Raw genomic sequence first — 24,190 nt, forward strand, 5'->3', positions numbered from 1 at the left:
CTAACCAGGTTTTTTTTTAATAAGCCAGGATATAAGTGCAGCTGAATGCATTTAATCATATAGGTTTCTTAAAATGGTTCATATCTGCCCAGATAGCAGACATGTTTGGGCCGAATCCCAGCCACTTTTCAAACTTATGTCTTATGTCTTATAGTGAGTCTGTTGTGGTCCACATGTGGTCCAGATGTCAGTTGTTGGCCTGGACATGGATTACAGCAAGTATTTTGGGGACCAGAAGTGGTCTTAATACAAGAAGCCTTCCTTATGGGAATGTCTTTGTGGGCCACATTGTGGTGGCCACTTTGGCAGCCACTCTCACATTTAGTCAACACCGTAACTCAAGGCCACATTTGGCCAAACATTTCTTGCTATCTGGGTGATGTTTTGCTAATGAAAATGCCAAACATCAACAACAAGTACCAAAGGATTTGTCAGAATGGAGAGATCATGTAATTGTGTTTTAAATGTGCAACTTTTAAACGTTTGCAGTTTTAAATACTGTCAGCAAACTTTTGTGTTTATTATTTATAATCGTCATTTCTGTGACTGTTATCATTTTAAACTGCATCCGTGCTTTACTGAAGTGGAAAACTCAACAGGCTTTAAGACAGGGGGATAAGAAAGGTCATAAAAACAAAAATGTAATTAAATCTTTCGGTTCATTAAAGCTTTAAGAGTTGTTTGTCTGATACTTGGCAGAAAAGAGAGCTCATTGCTACACACAGAGTAATGATTTATACACTTTTGGCAGCAACTAGAATTAACCGTAAACAAACTGATAGTCAGCTTTAGCAGCGATAGCCTCTTCTGTGAAAACACACCAAAGCACCACTTACATAAGCTGAAATGGAAGAGTAAGTTTATGTCTGGCTACATGGTTTGATGTCAGCTGACCTCTGCAGTGTATGAACACTTTGGCTGCGAATGCTTAGCACCACAATGCGACCAAAACAAGAAACAATGTTGCATGGATTACCACGTTAATCTCATCCATGTCTGTGAAACCATCCTCGTAAAACTCCCCCTCCACATTTTATCAAACACAGGTCATTTTTATTTCTTTGCTCTATATCGAAAACTCCTTTACCCCTCTTCTTCCTCACTCTTCAAACCGCCGAGCTGGAGACCTTGAGCCAGCCAGCCTCAGTGTAGGCCCCTGTCACGTGCCAATACAATGCGACCATCAGTTTGGTCCACACCACCTGCACTTCTGCTGTGAAGAACTCCGGGAATTCTTCAGACAACACCTCCAGTATCACTCCGCACAGGATCTGGTCAACGGAAAGAGGTTTTGGGGGGGGTCAAACTTTGAAGAGCAAGAATAAACTGTTGAGATGATAGAGACAATCAAACTATGAAATTAAAGTGATACCTGGAAAGCAAAGGTGAGAAGAGAGACAAAACTAACTGAAAAATTGGGTGTGACTTTGGCAAAGTACTTAACTGTTTGGAGTACCATCTCCAAGACAGGGACTACTTTGGCGCTATAAGTAACAATGAATGTAACTGAACTATAATAAACTGTGGAGTTCCCCAAGGTTCCATTCTGGGGCCCCTACTATTCATGATTTACATATATATACAGTTCTAATAAAACTTACTATTACTATATAGCTTATAACAATGTAACTTGCTATACTCATAACATCACAGACATGAGGAAGATGTACACACATTTACTGTTAAACCAAGTGCAAGATATTGGCCCTCTTTCATCCCTGTTATCTGTTTCTCCATATTGCTCTCATTTTTCTCCCTTCAGTGTGTTCAGTAAACCCTAATGTCTGTGCTGCATTTCTTCTTCTTCTTCATATTTTTTGGCAGTTGGCAAAAACAAATTGGTGCATTACTGCCACCACCTGTCGAGGGTGTACCCTGGCTCTCGACTGCTAATTGCTGGGATAGACTCCAGCTTCTCTACGATGTTGAACTGGAGTAAACGATATAGAAAATGGATAAATGTTTATGTCTATAAGAATTTTGCCCACTGTCTTTTCACATCTGTGTGAAAATATGGTTTAGGGCCAAAATACATTCAGGATCTTCTGGTTATTTATGAACCATATCTCTCAGGTCATTGGTCAAGTCTACTGTTTGTTCCTAGAGTCAGAAATATAATTGTTTGAGGGGGCGACAATGAGTTGGCACTAAGAGCTGATTCTACAGGACAGGAGCATAGCGATAAGGAGCTGGATTTAACCCTTTAATGCACAGTGTCCACTACAGTGAACACCTATTTAGGCTTTTTCTAGTATATCAATTCAAATAAATTTTTATTCATACATATTCATACACATAAAAGCACCCAACTAACAATGTAAAACACCCTCCTGATCCTTTTCTCTCTCACATTCACTCATCCACACATACAACTTGTATTCACCCCCCACCCTTCTGTCTCTTCACTGCATATTGTTAAGGAAGTAAACATCTGGCTTGACACTGCTGTGAGGAAACACTACGATATCTGTTCACACCAGGAACCAGCCCACTCAAGACCACAGATGCCGCCACTGAAAACCACCCATTTAAGGACAGACATAGGTCCACACCCCAGCCAGGTCCCTCACCCACTTTGCATCCATGTCTTGATCCTCTATTCTCTATCTATCCCTTTCTTCCAGATATCATCCCTCTTCCTCTTTGTTGTTTCCATCCTCTCTTACTAATCTAACCTCTATTTCCCTTGTTTTTAAGGTATCATCTAGGGGTAGATTCCGCCACCTGGGATGTCATCATGACACCCTAAATGATCCACCTTATTAACCTCATCAGCCTCATTCTACCTTAAACCTTCATTAAATCACTAAACCTAAACTCACATAGTTGTGGCATGGGTTTGGTCCTTGTTCATGAGCATCCTGCATGCTGCAGGGTCACTGGGTTTATGTACCCGTCCTTGTTTATGTATTCTTTTAGCTCCTCCTTTATCTTTTTTTTTTTTCTGAATTCAGCTTGTCTGCAATCTTAATGTAGTTTTAAGGTTATAGTGAAGTGACCTGATAAATCCCTTGGACTTATTTCACACTTCTTTAACCTGTCTCTATGAATTTCACATGAATAAGTAATCTATTATTTGAGTAGGCATTATATCTGTTAGAACAGAAAGAATACTGCCTGTCTTGAATATGAAAATCTCACCAAGCATCAAGGCAAAGTCTACTAGTCTTTTAAAACCTTAGTGTTAATAGCTTTCCTTTTTTCATTGATTTTATACAATCGTGGATGCAGAATTATAATGAAATCACTGCATATTTCATAGCTCCAGATGCTCTGGGTGCAGTTAATTCAAATATTTAATTTAGAAAACCTTTCTAACTACCTAGAGGTGCATATAATTGTTTTGTTGTCAGCATAGCGTGGTTCTTGTGTCTTTCTAATGTACCATTTGGTTTAAGAGACTGGAGTGCTGCTGCTTTGTTTTGTATGTTAGAAAAGAAAGTATTTTTAAAAAAGACAATTCCAACTTAACACGAAAGCTTGTTTCAGACTTTACAGGCTTTACAGTTTATCTAAATCCAAGTGGTGTTCAGTTTTTGGACTTCTGTACTCGTCGTGGATTGTCCATAACGAACACCATGTTCAGTCATCATGTTCATGTGTTCTAGTGCCAAGTGCACATGTGGACACTCAAGGCCCCATTTTGAAAAAAATATTATTCAATTATTATTATTATATTAAATATCAATAATTAAATTATTTATTTTCTATCTTTTGTAAATACCTTTATGTAAACGTGTGTTTCGGGAGCCTGGGGTAGGTGTAAATAAGCTTATGCGTCAGCCAAATCCATTTTAGACATGTTGGGTTTATATATTGTTGTTTATTGTATTGTTTTAATTTTGTTATGTATTTATTCATGTTTTGTTTTTGTCCTGTTTTTGTTTCTTTTCAGCTTACTGTTTTTGGTTACTTGCACATGTTCAAAATAAAAAGCAGAAAGAAAGAAAGAAAGAAAGAAAGAAAGAAAGAAAGAAAGAAAGAAAGAAAGAAAGAACGAAAGAAGGAAAGAGGTTTTAAGCATTACATTTGTCTGAAAGTAACATCACCCTTGCATATGGGAGTAAAAGCTCAGGGAATGCACTTTGGGACTAATTTGTACAATCATTTTTCAAGAGATAGATAAATTTATCATCAGAACTTAAATTAAAGGCCATCTTGTCACAGCTGCATTCATAAACTGACTGCAGACAGCATTCAAAAGACTTAAAGAGGGAAATAATGCACTTCCCTCTTCAACCAGATGAAGAGGGAAGTGCATCAGATTTCATACTGAACATAAATTAATCACATCTTCTATTAGACGTAGTCACTATAAAGCATTTCATTCAGATTCAGTTTTATGTGCTTCCACTAATTCGCCACTATTTTCATCTTGAAACTTGACTTTAACTCATTTATCAGCTCCTTTACGAGGTTTGTAGAAGTTAGAGTATCTAAGCTATGTTTTCTACATTGGTGTTAATTTTTTATCTAATTCTTTGTTACTCCATAACTGCTGTCTATTGAGTTGCTCTTTATCAGTAGAAACGAAACTTCTCTGAAATTTATTTATTTACATGACAAGCTTCATGATAATAACTGTAAGTTGTGTTTTACTGACCTGCAGGATTTTTCATTTCATTGTGGGGATTCAGAGGCTTACTGCAGGAAAAAAAAATACCCTGAATTGCTCTTTGATTCTGTTTTACTTTTTACATAAAATTCGTCCTTTTATCATTTCTGAGTCAGTTAGTAGTTTCCAGACTGTGAAACTGAAGCTGGGGCTTCAGTTTAGACATATTTCTCTTATAATACTGTAGCTTAAACAGATTAGTGTAAAACTGAGGGAATATTTGTTTTAGCTTGAGGTGAAAATGTAATATCCCTTAAAAATTTAGTATGTATTATAATAAGGATACTATGAGAATATATGGGGTGGTCTTAGATGTCAAGGAGCTTTTGATAAATGAAAAAAACTCCATTATAATACCACCTTTTCAGGATGGAGGGCAATAGAAAATGATCTTTTAGGACACAACCTATTTTGTTTAATTTCCACACTGATTTGCCCAAATGAGAAAATGTCTCCTCACTGTGAAACAACTCCCCTGTGGACAATCAGAAAAAGAAAATCCAGGCCAAAGTAGCAGATTAAATTGAGCGGATTATGATTTAATATTACCTTGAAGTACATGGGCTCCACTTTGTGTTTGATAGCATGGGCCTTTCCCACCAAAGCCAGCACTGATGACACCTTCTCTGGGTCATGCAGGTTGACCACCACAGTGTTGATGGCGTTCATGACCCTGCAGGCATGATGTCGAAGCTGGCTGCTACGCTCCATCTCCTCAGGGTCCTCCATGTGCTGAAACTGGCTGAAATACTGTTTCGCTGATGGAAAGTTGACAAAGAACCTAAAGAGGCAAATAATATTTGTTAAAAGATCAGAAAAGTACTAAATGAATCCAAAATAATTTTTAAAGAAACAATATTAGACCTGGAAAACCCAGTGTGTTTCTGAATTAGGTAAACATAATTGTTTCACAATTCTCTACACTAGTGGTTCCCAGCCTGGAGTCCCTGACCCCCCACGGGGTTCCCCTAAAAGAGCAAGGTTTTCACTGCACAGAGCCTGTGTGATTGGTGAAATTAAGGCCATGTCCACTTCGAGAGAGTTCAGGTGTATCTGCTAAAGATGATCATTTGGACATTTAATTTACCAAATTTACAAAATCTGCTGTACAACAATGTTTTTACAAACATATATGCTTCGTAAAAAGTAAAACATGCATGAAGGGGGTCCTCTAGGAAAATAGGTTGGGAGCTTCTGCTGTACACAACACAGTGAAGAAAACAGTGTGTTCAGTCAGAGGCTTCTTCATGTTCCCTGCAAGACACAAAAAGGTACAGAAGATCCTTCTTGCCAGCAGCCATCATCTAACAAGATATTGAATATTGATTTATTATTATTATTTTGGGATCTCATGGATCCTGCTAGATGAACAGCACTCGTGGGCACTCTACACCTAACACGCTCCCGATAAAAATTGCCACGACACGGAGATCGGAACAAAACCGTAGTGCAGCCGTAAAGTGGCGCATACGCACCTGGTGTAAAGGAGGGGTGACATGCATTATCTGCAACTCACACAGAACCAAAATGTAATGCAAGCGGCAGCACACAGATGTCGTGTAACTTTGTTTTCATTCCATGCAGAAGTTGTGCTCATCAGCCGTTATTTTTCAGATATGATCCTTTACGCAAAGTCATGATTTTGAGGGACCTTTACGAATAATTAATTGTAGCATTTTAATAACTTCATATATTGTGGAAATAAGTCATTGTGACATCCCTAGACCCAACCCTATTATTGCTGTGACAGTTACAAGAGTACACGTTACATGCTGTCTCTGTCAGGTTCCCCGTATATGGCTGAGAGCATATTCAGTTACCAGCTGACTAGGATCCAAAACACACAAACAAAGATTATTTGAAAAGAAAATTGTAAAACGAATTAAATAAGACATATAAAAAAATTTTTAAAAATCCTATGCTATCAAATCCAGATATTCCTGCTAAAACACTGCAGCACCACAACAGCCAATTACTGAGGCCAGTATATTATAATGTCAACTTTACAGACATTAAGAGCAAAAATAGATTGTTTTATTACTCAGCCAAAAACTCCACAAGCACAAGAGAGGTATCCTCCACCAAACAAAATGTCATGATGTACCCATCATTTCTACCACATTTTCAGTTTGTGTTAAAAAGGTTTAAATCTTAAAAATCAGAGCAAATATAAACCATAGATGTCTGGAATATAATCAGTCAATCACTCAATCAAATTTTATTTTTATAGCCCTTTACAGTAACCAAAATGAACTCAAAGTGCTTTACAATAGAGTCATTAAAACGTAAAATAATGCATAAAAACATAAAATAATTAAAACACATAGAAATACAATTGGAAAATGCTACAGTGCTGCAGGGTATTAAGAACCTTCCAGAGGTGCATAAAACGTTTGTATCTCAACCTTAGGACTTCTAGCAGAAGCTGACTCAAAGACCCCAGGGCCCTGCCATGATTACAGATAATTAAAATCTCAGACAAGTAGGGGAGCGCCAGACTAATGACGGCATTTAAAACAAACAACAGAAGTTTAAAATCAATTTTAAAATGAACTGGAAGCCAATGGAGTGACGACAGCACATTGGTTATGTGTTCACGTCTGAATGTGCTCGTTAGAAATCAGGCAGCAGCGTCTGTTACAAGTTGAAATTGAAGACTGACTGAGGCCAAGGTAAAGGGCATTACAGTAGTCCAGTCTCAAACTTATGAATGCATGGATTGCCTTGTCAAGGTCCTGCCAAATGAGAAAGGGCTTCACTTTGGCCAAAAGATGGCGCTGAAAAAAGCTTGTTCTAACAAAATAACTAATCTGTTTATCAAATTTGAGCCCACTGTCAAATGTTGCTCAGAGATTTTTAACATGTGATTTAAAAAAGGAGGCCAGAGTACTACAGTTTGTGAAACATTCGTCATAGGTGATGTGTCAAACAAGATACATTCAGGGTTGCTGTCAGTGAAGTGCAAAAAGTTCCATGCCACCCATTGCTTTACACCATTTATACAATCCAGTAGCTTAGTAAGTGCAGTATTTTCATTTGGTCTCATGGGCATGTATACCTGCAAATCGTCAGCATAACAATGAAAAGACAGATTATGTTTTCTCATAATTGACCCCAAAGGTAGCAAATACAATGAAAAGAGAATAGGGCCAAGAACAGACCCCTGTGGCACCCCACATGAGAGGGATGCATGTGAAGAGCAGAGATCCCCAATGATTACAGAAAACCTCGTATTGGCCAGGTATGACTTAAACCATTGGAGAGCGTTGCCACGGATACTAACATACTGCTTCAGGTGATATACTGATAATGAGAGCAAAACATTAATGTCAATATATACTATAACTGTACAGACCCAAGAAACAATTGGCTAGAAGCCATAAAGTCATTATCTTCCCTATTTAATTCTATCATCAAAAATGTTATTCAGCAAACAAAAGATAACTCTGTAGCTTTTAATTGCTCTGCATGCCATAAATCTTAATCAATCTTTTCTGCCTCCTTCTGTAAAGTGCAGTTTAGTAATTTACATGTGCCTTTTCCTGTCAGTGAAGTGTATAATTTGCCTTTCCACCATCAGTTTAGCAGGAAGTTCCCAGCAGAGACCTTTAAAGTGCAGAAGTGTTGATGAGACCCTGCAGTTGAAATTGATCAGTCTCTCACAGTTTAATTGGATGCAGGTGTACTGAAAGTGGTGTCTAATTTTCTGGCTTGTTTAGTGTTTGGCGTATGTGAGCGCAGCCATCAGAAAGGCATCTAACAAATATATATTAGGAAGATTAAAAAGATGTGTTTGTAATATTTTTCAGCTTTTACAACCACTTGTGTTTAGATGTTTTTACTCAAAGAAAATTGATTGAAAGGTGAAGAATAATTGTTGAAGTTCTTGCAAGACTGTTGTCATGTTAGGCTGTCGTTAATTATCAGAGTTGGAAAGGACAGAAAAACATTTAATGTTGTTGTTTATTTCAAGTTTTTTCAAAAAGGGCTGCTGCAGCTTTTTATTTTGGATTAGAATTTTAAGAGATTAATTCTTCATTAATGCTCCAAATTGCCAACATATTTCCACTCACCAGCCACTTCATCAGGTCCACGTTGTCAGTACCAAGTGTTACGACTTAAGGGGTAGGGAAGGGCGTAACAAAGAAACACGGTAAGGACAGATGTTACTTCAAAATAAAAGCACATTTATTTACAATTCCCGTGAAAGTGATGGACAACCTGTAAAACAAAATAATGAGCTGGGGTTAGCGGACTTGCAGAAAGAAACAAACCAAAACCTATACCAAACACTCACCGAGTGCACACACAGACACAACTGCAACTCGGTGAGGAAACTAAAACCAAACATAAGCAACAGGCCCATAACTAAAGTGACCGTCGTCACAACACAATAAAACGCTAACCTAGCCCAGCTCTAACACAAACACAAAGTAAACTTAACTCAACTAAACACTTAAGCACCCATTGTGAAAGGGAGGTGGTCGCGACACACACACACCCGGTGCACAACATGAGGGGGAGAGAGGCCGGAGCCATTCTGGTTTCTCCCCCTCTCCAGACCTGCCTCGGCTGCAGCCTTTTCAGCCTGAGCTTCCCCGTAGGCTGCAGCCCGACTGGTCCAGAGGGGTGCCAGTCACACAGGGGTGGGGACAAAGGCGCTGGCCTTGGCCACTCTGGGCAGCACTCTGCCGCCCCTAATCAAACACAAACGGCCACAGCTGTCTGCAAACAGCAGGGGCCGTAACACCAAGTTGGACCTTTTTTACCTTCAAAACTGACTTAATTGTCGGTTTCATCAGTTAAACAAGGTGTTGGAAACATTCCTCAGAGATTATTTCCTCCATATTGACATGATAGCATCACACAGTTGCTGCAGATTTGTCGGCTGCGTCCTTGATGAGAATCTTCTGTTCCATCACATCTCAAAGCTGCTCTGTTAGATTGACATCTGGTGACTGTGGAGGCCAGTGAAGTCATTGTCATGTTCAAGAAAGCAGTTGGAGATTATCTGAGCTTTGTGACATGGTGCAATATCCTGCTGGTAGCCATCAGAAGATACACTAGCTAGCTACACTGGTAATAAAGGGATGGATATGGTCAGCAACAATTGGTTCTAAGGGGCCCAAAATGGGCCAAGAAACTATCCCCAACACCATTACACCACCAGCGGCAGCCTGAACCACTGATACAGGGCAGGATGGATCCATGCTTTCATGTTGTCTCCACCAAATTCTGAGCCCACCATCTGAATGTGGAGATGAAATGTTGCCTCATCAGACCAGGCAATGTTTTTCCATCTTCTATTGTCCAGTGTTGGTGAGTCTGTGTGAATTGTAGCCTCAGTTTCCTGTTCTTAGCTGACAAGAGTTGCACTTGGTGTGGTCTTCTGCTGATGTAGCCCATCTGCTTCAAGGTTGGACGTGTTGTGTGTTCAGAGATGCTATTCTGCAGACCTTGGTTGGAACCAATGCTTATTTGACTTCCTGTTGCCTTTCTATCACCTCCAACCAGTCTGTCCATTCTTCTCTGACCCCTGACATCAACAAGACATTGTGGTCCAGACAACAGCTGCTCACTGGATATTTTCTCTTCTTTAGACCGTTCTCTGTAACCCCAGAAAGGTTGTGTGTAAAAATCCCAGTAGATCAGCAGTTTCTGAAATACTCAGACCAACAACCATGCCACGTTCAAAGTCACTTAAATCACAGTCGGGTACAAAATCAATACAGAGATTTCAATACATTTGGGAACTTAAATCTTTCAGTAAAAGTTCACTGACCTTCGTATAACAACTTTAAAAGACTGCTAAATATATTTCAGATATCTGAACAGCAGACAATAGGTGGTCTTGTGATTTGCCTAGATGCAGGAAATGCTTATGACCCCACTGAATGATCTTATTTATAATTTACAGTTTGGCTAATGTGATGGCTTTGTTAGATGGTTGAAGGTCCTATATACTTAACCACTGGCTGCAGTTATAACCAATGGACTTAGGTCCACAAATTTTATGGTTCAGATGGGTTGGATAAATATAAATATACATATAAATTAGATTATATGCAGATGACGTGCTATTGTTTTTGAAAAACCCTTCCTTATCAGCCCCTCTTCTTGCTCAAATTATTGCCTAGTTTGCTGCTTTTTCAGGATACAAAGTTTCTCCAAATCAGAGATGGTAATTTGTGACAACAGCCTGATGTCGCTAATCCTTTCCTATTTAAGTGGTCCTCTGTTTCATAAATTTAGGCATTTATATATTACACCTAAATTCAATCAGATATTTCAAGCCAACTTTGAGGGGCAACCAGCCATCCCCCATGACCAGGGCACAAAGCAACTGCAGCCAATGACTTGCCACCAACCCCAGAAGGCACCCACCAACCACATGCCTAGGGGGGAAGGAGAGGAGGGGGAGGAGGACAGTGGAAGAGCCTATACCCACAGCACACTACCCCTGGGCCCACCCAGGCCTCCCTCACAAGTGCATGTGATCCCTCCCCTCCCCACATACACACCTATATCTTTGGGCTCTCCCACTCATCCTGGCACATACACACACACACACACACACACACACACACACACACACACACACACACACACACACACACACACACACACACACACACATGCACACACAAACCTCCCAGTCTCACACACACACCCCAGCACCTCATCGTCCAACCTCTCAAACCCCACCTAGCCCCCCTTCAAACCCCTACACCCCTCCTGCCCCCAGGCCATACCCAAGACACCAGGTCATGCACCAACCCACCCTATGGCAGCACACTCCGGGCAGGTCCAGACCCCCCGGCACCAACCGGCCAGTCCACCCCCAAGAAAGAGGGCCAACCCCATGACCAGAGCCTAGAATCCCCACCCAGCCCATCCCAGAATAGTCTGGCCACCTGGCCCAGGGTCAACACCCACCATAGCATCCAACATGGCCGGACTCTGTGCAGACTCTTCCACTGCGGTGCAGCCCTGATCCCCATAATGGGAAACCACCAAGGACCCGCAGCCATTAGGGATACCCTGACAATAACCAGTCCCCAAAGCGACAAGGTCACAATCCCCCACCTACACTAAGTGATGGAGCTAATCACAGGGGACCAGAGGGAGTGAAATTCAGCTAACTGATTTTTTTTAAAGAGACAGACATTGTCTACTAATACTGATGTAATACCAATACTGATGTGGTCTAGTGAGAGGTTCCTAAACTGTTGAATACACAGATTGTTTTTGGTTTTCCAGTTCACAAGAATAGTTTTCTTTGTGATGCATTAGACCATGAGGATCATGTGTGCAGAGTTAATTACCATGTTAATTTCACCCAAGTCCCTAGTAGGCACAGTGTGGGGTTTGCAGACATATTACATTTAAACCATGTTGATGTCTTCACATACCTGAAGCCAGAATCTGCAAAAAGATTTGCAGGACCATAAAGTATGGAAGTCATGTTATCAGTGCAGTATAAGCAGATATTTTATTGTGACAGACCAATCTTGAACATCCTTTGTCCTGTATAAGAGTTCTGTGCAGAATTTTGAATTGTATTAGTTGCATACTTGAATTCTTGAATTAGTCATTTTTATTTGTGACCATTCATTTTGATAAGAATTACTGGATGAGTCACCATCCCATTTTTAAAGTTGGAAGAGAGATTGTAAGTTTTATTTTCTGATAACTTTATCTTTGGGAAGGCTACAGAAATTAAATCCTTATTACATCCACATTCTTCAGATCCTGTGTCATCCTCGGTTATGAAAGGCTCAGCTTGCCTGTAGCAATTCTTTCTTGGCTTTACCAGCTGTCACGATATGTACAGACTCTATTGTTTTGTGACAGAAATAATTTAGACTGTCTAGTAGCTCTTGTTCTGCTTTGGCAAACATGAAAGGTAACTGGTGTGCTTTCATAAAAGAGCTTGTCCTCTTATGGTTTTTCTTTCAAAAGTTTTTTTTGCCTAATCTCCTGTAGCTGAGGCAGAGTCTAATTCACACTAAAGGAAAATACAGCAGGCACAGTGATAGCAAAGTACAAGGCGAAGGATAACTTTGTTTCCATCTGGTAGTTCAGTGTGTAAAAGATAGACTTTCAAACATCAGAAAGTATTTATGCTTTCAAAACTGAAGGAAGTGTGTTTTCTTTTAACACACCAGCACAAATCCCAGCAGTAAAACCAGCACAGCAAGTCTGAACACAAAGCAGAGTAGAAGTTTCTCAAATCTTGTTTACACAGACAGACACAAAAGTAATTACTGCGTCTCTCACAATACATAAAGTATAATGTTCATACTGGAAGACGATACATTCAGTGCCTCCCACTACAGAAAGGAGCCATTTAGAATATTGGCAGTTTTTTTTTAAACTTAATGATGAAGGACTGGAAAAAACACTTTTTTTTTCCTATTTTTGATTGAAAAAATCAGATAATGAACTGTTATCCATTTTCTGATTTGTGCTCCACACAACAAGGGGTAAAAAAACAGAATAAAAGAACAGGTAGAGATTCATTTAGGGCTAATTTTTTCATCCAAGACAAGTTACGTGATTTGGACGTGGAGATTTGAGTGGGTCCCTGGGAAATTTAATGGGTCCCCAAATTAAAAAAATAATTTCTTTCTATTTCTTACATTCTTCTTTTTCTTAAATTGTAGTGTTAAACTCCTTTGATGGTGATATGGTATGACATGGTTATAATAACAGACATATTCATGTATGTATATGAAATTAAACAAATAAAATTCCAAATCTGAAAGGTTTATTACAAAGCAACTGTCAGTGGTATGACAGCAACATAAATGGCACCAATATAAATTACTAAAATTGAACTGAAAACAGAATGGTGTCTTCAGTACCAAGTTAAATGATCAATAAAAGTGCTGATTTTAAAACCTAAACAAAACATCCTTATCATCATGTGAATTGTTGGCTGTAAGTGCACACACTGAGCATAACAAAATGGCAACCGCCAATCAAAGTACTTTTCATCACCACCACCGGAGTATGTTTTATTTATTCCATTACTGCACGTCCCCTAAAAAAAAATAAAATGGACACAAATGAGCTCATCATCGAGTTCTAAGAAGTTTGTATTAAATTTGCCTTAACTGGCTAGTGACTAACTAGCATGTCGCGATACTGTGTGTACAGGGATCACGTCTGCAGGCCTTTTAGATGCACAAACGGTTGACACAGCGCTTGTCTGCTGACAACAAAGCTTCTTTTGCTAGTTACTGTGACTATAAACACAACCGAGACCTGGGGCCAGGGGTGGATTTGTACCCTCTGTATACGGGGCAGCCGTAAACACCTCCCCAAACTGTCTATTGTTTGCTGCGGAGCAGTACTACTCTGTGACGGAAAAATGGTGAGATCCCAATAAGTGCAAAAACTGGAAGAAAAGTATTAATCTTAAATTTAAATTTACATTTTATTTACATTGAGAAGTCAGTTCTGACACTGAAAGCTTATATAATGTAAAGCAACACTACATAAGTTTCCAACTTTAAAACGTTTCTTCTTTAGATGTTGCACTGACATTTGGTGTTCACTTTCCTGGAGCTGTTGTTGCTCTGCAGCACCCTGAAGCTAATAAACTGCACTTCACATCACTTTACAGCTGTGTTTTGCTCTCCGGCCCGCTGTCACTCTCCAGCAACTGGATATCAACACACTGGCCTTTTGGAATAGCACAGCATCTGACTTAGCAAACGGTGTCGTTTTGTTCCTGCTCTGATCCAGCACCTTCGTTTCCTCTCTTCTTCCAATAATATTTTCTTGCGTTTCTTTGCTAAATCAGCCATGGTGCAAGTACAAAATGGCCGGAGTGTTAATTTCTGTTTGCTAGCATGTGAAGCGAAACTCAGCTGTAACGTCAAGAGCCGTCCCGGATGAGAAAGTTGCATAGTGCAGGTTCTCAGCCTCTAGACAATGCTGGGCAGCGACGGCTCCAGAAATGTGCATAACAGATGTCACTGTGCCATCAAACGAGTTGGAAACAGAAAGCTTTTTTTTTTTTTTTTTTTTTATGTAAATAATGTGTCTTTAAAGACTGTTTTCAGGTAATAAGCATACTTAAGACTTTAAATGCCATTATTCTCTACATGCTGGCTGTATTAAACAACCTTTAAAAAATTTTTTACAGTGCTTAAAGAAGATACCACAAAGCATTTATTATTCAAATACAGACATTACTGGGTCTTCTCCACTCCGTTGTTATAAATACCTCCAATTAATCATGCCTGAAAATCTCCAAGCTGAGTATCTTTCACTGAGAATGACAACATGCTTGATTCCTTCAACAATGCAGTCTTATTCAAACAGTGAGGGTAGGATTGTTCTCACAAAGATGCCATATGTCGGGCTTGGCTGAAGCCTGGGGCATCCTCACTCTTTGGTGCAATTGCATTTGTGTGCGATGGTGAAATCAGCTGAGGCTTTTGCCACAGTCTATCCTCCGTATGCATCCATGCAGATGGACCGACATGAAAATGTGACTTTATGTTCATATCTGAGATGCTGTGGATGGCTCTCAGTGGTGAGAGCTGGAGATTTGACCCTGTGTCAGCCTCAGGGACACACTGAATGACAGCTGTTGATAATTACACTCGTTGTGCCTCACAGAGCTGGAATGAAAAATATACAATGTGAACTGCTAATAATGGATAATGCATCTTTTATAAAGAAATAATTTGCAGGAGTAATATATCATATTACCATGAAGACAATATTTTATTTTAACTCTTTAACAGCCTTTTCTATCATTTGGTGGAGTGTATTTCTCTGTGATTTATAAGTAATTTAGCTGTTTCTGGTCTGCCTGTCTTTTTTTCCATATAAAAATACATGTAGAAGCTCAACCCTTTTTAATCACAATCAACACACAGACATTCTTTTATCAGGACAGCTTCAGTTGTCAGATTATGACAAGATATAGCAGCATGAAGGCCAACCAAAACAAGAAAAATGGAATTTATTACTAACAGACCTTTGTAGAAATATGAAACAGATCAACAGTGACTGATCCTTTTCTCATCTGCACATCATTCTCTTAAGTCTCTGCTTTCAAGATAAAAAATATTGGCATTAAACCAGCACACAACAGAAACTATTAACATATTTATTCATTTTCTACTGCTGTTTTTGGCTTTTTCCAGTTATTTATGCTACTTTTAACCTACTATCCTACAACTCCAACTCATCTGGTTTTCTGTGGCAACTCCTGGTTGGACATTACAGTTAATTTAAGTGACTTTATCAAATTTTCTGGGTCAAAATTGAGCTCTTTTAGCAACGTAGTAGTGATTGCAATCTGTTTTGTATTCTTACAAAAATGATAAATAACGGCGTTATCATGGATAATTTATGGTGGGTTTGGAGTCTCTGATTAAACGCTACATTTTGCAGCTGGATTGTGAATCTACTGGACAAGATATAAATGCCTGAAAAAACTTCCGTGTATCACCTAAAGGGTACGCTATCCATCACAATTCACCCCATAGAGTTACACACTACCGTTCCAGAGAAATGGTTGACAATGTAAGTGACTAAGCTCACAGGAGTTAAAAGGGTTAAGAGAGTTAATAGTTAATCTTATTAAAAATCTGAAGAAGAGTTATTTCTACCACTTGGTTTGGGTATGTAATACCAAAAGTAAGTGTAGTAGTATTTCTAGCTAACTGGAGACTGATCCAAACCAGTGAACAAAGCAAATTTATAATAAAGGTAAAGACAAACAGTTTTCAAGCTTCCGGATTACAGTCGTTACATTTTTTTTTTTTTTTTTTAATATTAAGGTGCCAAACTCTCATCAGAAAAAAAGTTAATTGCATAGCTGTCCCTTTTATCTTGTTAGAGTCTAAACGCTTTCACATTTGCACCATCTGCCTGTAAACTTCTACAGATACTGGTGAGGTATTACATATATGCAGATGTCTGCAGCATTAGCCTTTAACCACAGTGATTTTCAGCCAAACCCTCCAGTAAAACATCCAGAAGGTCAACATGTGAGACAAGAAGATTGTTCAAATAATCTTCCAAAGCATTTACTTGAGTAAAAGTTGCTTCTCTGGTTCCTTTTTGTTTTGACCTTGATCTGCCTCCTCACTTTCTCATGGATATGTTCAGGGGGATATGTTGTACAGTTACAGCACTGTTTGAGTCTTGACTGCTCAAAGTACTTTTACATGACAAGTCACATTTACATATTTACACACATGAGCGATATTTCTTAGACTGTATAATAATATACAGCCTATCCAGTGCTTTTTATCCACCATGCACACATTCACACATTGGAGGCAACATGAGACTCAGTATTTTGCCCAAAATGTGGTCTGGATGTCTTTTAGTTTTTATGGTTCACGCCTTCCAGAGGACCTGAGTGTTAACATTTTTAAAAGAAAACTCAAGACTTTCTTTTTTAGTAAAGTGAATATCTTTTTAGGTATTTTACCTGCATTTATTTCTCTGCAAGTGTCTTATGTTCAATCTGGTTTTATTATTTTCTAATTGTGTTTTACCAAAATATTTAGTAATTACTTATTTAACACATTCATATTTTAATTTTTAACCCATGTCTTTTATACCATTTTTTTCAGTCCTATGTCTTGTTCTTATTTTACTCTTTTTATCTTACTTTTACTCAATTTATTTATTTATTTTTTGTTTGTTTGTTTGTTTTTATTATTTTTAGTTCAGTTTAACGTCTGATTTTAACTTCCAGTGTTTGAGTTTTCCCAATGTGGTTGGTGAGGGTTAGGATAGTCACTTATCCTCTGTGTTGCTCTAGAGCATTGCTGGTTTATGTTAGAGGGCACAATGCATTGTGGGTAATGTTGTGTGAAGTAGACGTATCTGTTGCCGTACCTGAAATAATCTGAACAAGGTCACGTTCAAAACTTTTCGTTCAGTTCAGCCTTCACAGAAAAACGAATGTGTTCAATAAACGTGTTCGTTTGAACTCGTTCCTGCACAACACTGTCTGGCTGCCCGCTGACACATTTTGTGTTGTTTCCTTAACTGTGAAAAACTCTAAGCTGTCACTGTGTATTTACACCAGTGTCAAACGGGCATGTGTGATGTGCTTGGCGCCTTGGACAAAATCATTCTGCTGAAATGAAGTTGAAATGTCACTTTTTGTGAAAGATGGAAAAGAAACTGAAAGAGAAGGCAATAGACACAGAGGCATGAAGGGAAGCATTTAAGTGCCAAAGCCTGTTGTTATCATCCACAGATAAGAGTATAACACACACACACACACACACACACACTGACAATGCTCTGTAGCCCTTCTGCTCACTCACTAAGGGAATCTCATTACCCCAAACTGAAAATCGGTTTGTCTCAGTAGCATCAGTCTCCTTGGATACAACTCGCTGCCCATTTAAACAGGCCCTTCAGGGTTTGATTATAATAATGGTTTAATTAACTGTAATGCTGCAAAGGTTTAGCTGAGGACAATCAAACTATTCAAATATTTTTCTTCTTTTTTCTTCATTTTTAATTTTCTTGTAACGGTAAAGGTAAAGGTCTAACAGAAAAATAACACTGCAGCCTGTGCAGTTGGTTAAATTAGTGGATGCCTTTGAAGATCAGAGTCCTTGAAAAGTATTTGAGATTATGTTGACAGATATATTCTAAAGATATAGGAAAATGGCAGCAATGTCAATGCTGTGAAAAAACCATAGAAGCAAGCTGCTTAAACTCATACTATTAGGATAAGCACATGGATTTTACTAAAGATAAATATAACGACATAACATTCTAATTAAAGAAAGAATACTCTCTTTAAAATATTGTCACAGACTAGAAAATAAAGATTCCTCCTCCACTGAATACAAAGAAAATGTGACAGCATAAGTCCTTCATTAAAGCAGACTTTAAACAAAACCATTAAATTATATTTTCAGCTTAAATGTCATATTCATGACAAGCATTTACTCAAGATAACACATTACTAATCCATATTTTTCTTCTAAAGCTTTTCCTGAAATGCTAATAAAATATGTGGTAAGTGTGCACTGAATTATGAAAGTATAGTTGAGGCAGGTGTTATTAATGTTAGGATATGCAAGGAGTCCAGTTTAACATGGCCACTGTAAAATTAGTCCATACAATGTTATTAAAACTGCTGTAGTCTGCTTACTCGAGTAGTGTTTTGATTTTTTTAAATTTGAGTTTAAGCCTTGTGGGTCACTTTAATTTACTACCCTTTCAGGTAATTAGAAGACGAAAATGTCATCCCTCCCAGAACTGCTAGAAAAATGCAAGATTACATCTTTTTTTCCACTTTTTTGCTAATATATTTCAATAAACTTCAGTCCAAATCAAAACTAGCAAATATGTTAATATTAAAATTATTTTAACTCCATTTAAATGTTGATTACACAATGTCCCTGTTTATGGAAAGAAAAACACAAAAATTGAGTTCTTTTCCATATTTAAGATTGTGGAAGGCTGGGAATTTTATTTAAAAATCACTTTAGAATATAATAAAATCTTTGATGCATTATCAATTGCAGTGTTAGACTGTTAGAGGTTAATTTTTTTTTATTAATTAAAATAATTATACTGATCTCATGCTTGGTTCATTTGTATTCAATAACCAAATTCACTTCCAGTTTAAAAGCTAAAACCTTGTAAAATATGACATGATAATAAAAAAAAAGATATCTAAAAAATATGAAATGAATCAATGAGACCTTCACAAAGACATTATACATCACGTGTAAGCAGTGATGTGCGGTGAGGTTCATGGCTGGTGAGGCATTGACTTACAATTGTAAAGTATCTTATTTCAATATTCATTCAGCAGCATGCAACTGCTGGCAATGCTTCATATCCCATCAGCATTCCTCTTTCAATTACACTCACACACCCACTGTTACCAACTCTTCAGTGAGAAAACTAGCTATTGGCTGTCCTAAAAGTCACAAGAAGTCGCTAAATGATGACATCATCTAATACGCATAACAGCTTGGTACATATAGTTGTAATGGATGCTGCCGTGAAGAGGAATGTCATGGGAAAGGAAGAAATTGACTAAAAAAAACAAGCTAAAAATGTTTAAAAAGGCAAAAATAATAAAAATAAAACAAATTCTTTGGTTAATATTTTCTCTTTTGTAGTTTAATTTTATTAAGTGTAGGTTGTTTTCTAATTAGGAGGCCGTAACAGTTCACAACACTTTTAACTTTCAAAATGTTTCCTCCACATTCTTCATTAATAGACATTAATATCTGACGGTGCGCCAGCGCGGGATCAGCCAGCAGCAGCTTTGTACGTTTCATTTTCAACCTGATCATGAAACAGAGGCGATCATCTCCTGCTCTGAATGCAGCTGGAAGCTGCAGCTAAGTGAAGCCTCTTCTGGTTGCTTTTGGACAGGGGAGGGACCTGAGAAGAATAAACTACGTTCATATACGCCAGCCTCCAAAAGTCTCCAATACTACCAGAAAAGTCGCTGGATTTGTTGCTAGTCGCTTTGACAAAAAAGAAGGCACGTGTCATGCAACCCAGTTTGTATTGGATGGCACAGTCAGAGTTGAGGCACAACTCGCCCATGCCTCCACCGGTGTTTCTGCCCTGGATTTGATCAGGAAATACTCAGATTCCGCAATTTTTACTTAATAAACTATAAAATAAATAAATAAATAAATAAGAAAGTGTTAGAGTCCGCTTCGTTGGGGGAATTGTGAAACTGATTCAGGTCAAAGAAGCGGCCTCGGCCCACCTACAACCGCTAATGTCAGTTTGCTGTAAGCAAACCCAATGCAGGAAGTAGACTACACAGCAAAGTGCATTGTGGGTGTAGCGCATGGCATTATGGGTAAACACAACAAGAGAGGAACATAATTTTTGTTTTCTGACCGTATGTCACCTCCTGATAAAGCCTTATCCCCACCCCACCCTTCCACCCACCCACCAACCACCACCACCAGGTAGTAGTTAAGTTTCTTGTGTTGGTGCCTTTGAAGTTGGTTTTGTTTACCTCGTTTAAAGGCCCCAAAGTTATTACCATGAATAATTTATGCTGTTTTGGTCCTGTGATAAAACTGAGATATATTTTCTAATCCCATGTGTCTGCACAGTCTCTGACATGCATTATTTTTGGTAGAGTGGAAACTGATATTTAAGTGGACTTTTTACATTACAGATATTTAGCAGACGCTTTTATCCAAAGCGACTTACGGTTAGGCAGTAGCATTAAGGATCTTGCCTAAGGACCTAACTGGATAGGTGTTAATATTCATCGCCTGGGGGAGTTGAACTCTTGTCTCCCACATAGTAGATGAATGCTCTGCCAACTGAGCTATTCAGCCTTTTTTTTCTTAATGATCTGAACAGAACATTATGTTCTTGGCAAAAAGCAAGTCATGTTAGTTATACTAATATGCATTTAATGCATATTTAGTTTCAATACTAAACAGACCTAAAAAAAAATCATCATATTTAGTCATCAAAATGGTCGGCAGGTCATCTTCCAGTAGAAATAGTAACAGCCATGATGCACTTTCAGACAGAGCTGCAACACATTAAAAATTAACTGTAGGAGAAAAGTGAAATATTGATGGTAGAGACACCACTAAATTAGTCTTATTGTTAGTCTTATTATTAGTCTCATGTTGCATTTGCTGTGATTCATTTGACAGCATAGTGCTGTATTTAGAATATGTCAAAGAAGAATTGTGTAAAATTATATAAACAGAAGATCTTATGTAATTTTGCAGTGTTTGCAAACATGCTGCTGTTTATGTGCAAAGACAAATATTATAAATATATATTATCATCATTAATATAACAGAATACACAACTGTTAGTTACCATTTGAAGCCGGTGTGAAAAGTTTGCAATAAATAAAATTTGCCTAAGCAGATATTTTTCAGTTTTCAATCCCAGTCAACTCTTAAAAACAAACTATGATAATGAACAAATTTGTGTAAACACAGGGGATTATCAACGCTGCAGCCCACAGTACACTCACGTTGCCAGTGTGAGAGAGTGGGTGGAGGTCTGACTGTGAAGAAGTATTGTTTAACCCCAATGAATTTTATCTGCTGTTACAGGATGATGGCATTAACTAGTAATTTAAATTTGCACATGTAGGTTGTGTGTTGGGATGACAGGTCAGGAGGCAACACTTGCATAGTAAAAACAGTTTTGATCTGCATTTACATCTCTATAGATGCTTGAACTCTCAGTGTAGCCAATTCCACTTACAAATACACAGCTCAATGACATGACCAACATTTTGGTGAAATTCTGCAGCTTAATACTGTCTCAGAAAAACAGCTTTTTTACTATTGCTGCAGATGCACAGTGGTGGAATGATTGAAATTCATTTGTATTGTTACATTTCGTCCTCTTAGGCTAGCCTCGAGCATCCTGTTGGCTCTGTTCCTGCGCCGCTCAGTCAGACATGGCATCATGCAAACAGGCTGCAGAACTCATGCTGTTGTCCTTTAATAGGCCCTAAACTACGAAATACCTAAGAGGAGTTTTAGCACAACGCTTAAGGAGTAAACACTGCTTCTTCTTACCAACACAATCCTAATATTTAGTGTTAAAGGTGTCAGGACAGAATTTAAAATTCAGTTTCTCAGACTTTGTAAAAAATATTTACCTTAAAAAAATTGGGATGTGATCTAAAAACATTTTTATCTAATTGCAGTCTGGAAATATTTATTTAATTTGTAAGTGAATTGATATTAAATTTATTGTTCTGGGTTTTATATAGGGGAAAATGTAACACATGTAAATTAGACTTTTTTTTCTAAATGTATATTTTAGAAAATAACACATTATTGCAACTTAAGTGTTCATTTAATGTAAAAATAAAACACAAATATGTAATAGTAAAGATCTAATGATATTTTTCTATCAACAATTGTTTACTTAAAATGAATCTGTGTTGCACAATTACTTACACTTCATTTTCTAACAAGATTTTCTTTGAGTCAAATCTGCAGTTTCATCAGTAATTCTTCAGCATCATTGGCCCTTTATGTTTTTCCTGTCGCCACATTTGGTGGTTTAATGACTTTTGGATAGAAAAATACTGGTAAGAAAATACTTATGACATTGTAATGCACATACTTACAGCATCTTACAGAAGTGAGTATACCCTTCACAAAAATGTGAAGGGTATACTGTGAGGGGTGAGTACTAAATGCACTTCTGTATGTGCATTATAATAAAAACATTGCAACGTTGACGCAGAACATCATATAGAAGTACATGAAAGGCTGCATTCGTTTGAACTTGAGGTTTAGGTGAAGGTTAGTGTACACTATATATTTGTCAGAATATTATTTCCTATTCTTGGAATGGCACCCTGAGGAGCCAGTCAGATTTTAGAGGTAGTCTATGCCCCTACTTTCTTCTTTACAACTATAGCAACCCGAGGGGAAGGAAAACAATGTGTAATGCAAAAACAAAAACTATTCCAAGAACAGAAAACAATTTAATAGGATCCTGCATCCTTTGCTATTCTTGTCATTAGATAATAAAATGCCCCAGTCAGTGCTGAGATTTAGGATATAAGAAAAAGAGAATAAGTGTTTTTAATTTCAAGCCTACAACCCTAAACTTGAGCATGTCCGTAAAGATTTGGTTCATTGAACTCTTGTTTTCTCACATCAAAAGAAGTTTAAATAACTCACCTTATGAGCACACACACCCCCACGTCCTCACAGTTCTTGTAGACGTGTCCCCACGTGTCCTGGATGATCTCCCTCTCAGCGTCCGTGATCGGCTCTGCGCGCTCTGGGCGATCCTCACACTCCCCCCTCTGCACCCCCAGCAGCTGTGGAGGAGGCGAGGGAGGTGGTGGAGACTCCCTGCGAGACATCCTCCTGCGGCGCAGCAGCCCGGAGGCTCCCAGCAGCGCCCGGGGGAGGTAGGGAGCCAGGGAGGGGGGAAGGGAGATGGAGAGCTGAGACCCCACGGCGGGAGATGGGGAGGAGAGTCGGGAGCAGAGAAGAGTAGGATGAAAAGAAGGAGGTGAAGGAAGAGAGAGAGGGAGAGAAGAGAGGAGCCAGACAGCGCTGACAACCGCAAAAAGAAAAAAAAGGGGGGGAAAGGAGCTCCTGACCACACTGAGCTTTAACTCCCAACTCCCCTCTCACTGGTCTTCTCCCCAACTAAAAACTTCTGTCTCTCAGTTATTTTGCCTCCTCCCACCACTTCTCTCCTCCCGCGTGAGGGAGATGTTTGTCAGGGATGCTGGTGTTGCTCGTCCGTCACTTCTCTTCCTCTGATCCTCTGCTGTGGTGGAGGAGAAGAGGCTTTCGATGGCTGTGGTGTGTGTGTGTGTTGTGAGGACCTAATGGAATGAGAGTACAGAGAAAGAGGGGTGGAGAAATCTGGAGAAGAAAGAAGAGGAGGAGAGAGGGAGTGTTAAGGGTCTTTGACAACACCCCCACCAGCACACATGACTGAACACACATATTGACACGTCGAACCACCGAGAATGTATTTCTATATATGGCTGCCTGTTTTAGATGCTATGCAAATGCATGGAACAAGGACTTCATTAGTGGTTGTAGCAGCAGGTTTGGTAAA

At 38.7% G+C, this 24,190-nt stretch overlaps 1 protein-coding gene across 1 annotated transcript; it reads right to left on the reverse strand.

Moving 5' to 3' along the window:
- Positions 1 to 431: 431 nt before the first annotated feature.
- cygb2 (cytoglobin 2) lies at positions 432 to 23,986 on the reverse strand. The gene is made up of 3 exons (XM_041983263.1): positions 23,290 to 23,986; positions 5,165 to 5,396; positions 432 to 1,271 (listed from the first exon to the last, which is right to left on the reverse strand). Exons 1-3 carry the CDS (start codon positions 23,475 to 23,477, stop codon positions 1,107 to 1,109), a joined length of 585 nt encoding a protein of 194 aa, XP_041839197.1. The 5' UTR covers positions 23,478 to 23,986; the 3' UTR covers positions 432 to 1,106.
- Between the last annotated feature and the right edge of the window lie 204 nt (positions 23,987 to 24,190).

This window comes from Melanotaenia boesemani, chromosome 4, assembly GCF_017639745.1.
Source record: "Melanotaenia boesemani isolate fMelBoe1 chromosome 4, fMelBoe1.pri, whole genome shotgun sequence".
Lineage (NCBI taxonomy): Eukaryota > Metazoa > Chordata > Actinopteri > Atheriniformes > Melanotaeniidae > Melanotaenia > Melanotaenia boesemani.

What these genes read in the sequence shown, in the direction of transcription:
- cygb2 (XM_041983263.1), bottom strand. Translation starts at nt 23,477, where the DNA reads ATGTCTCGCAGGGAGTCTCCACCACCTCCCTCGCCTCCTCCACAGCTG. An exon ending in GGGGTGTGTGTGCTCATAAG is followed by an intron (nt 5,397 to 23,289) that starts GTGAGTTATTTA and finishes TTGCCTCTTTAG; the next exon opens with GTTCTTTGTCAACTTTCCAT. An exon ending in TGGAGCCCATGTACTTCAAG is followed by an intron (nt 1,272 to 5,164) that starts GTAATATTAAAT and finishes TCCGTTGACCAG; the next exon opens with ATCCTGTGCGGAGTGATACT.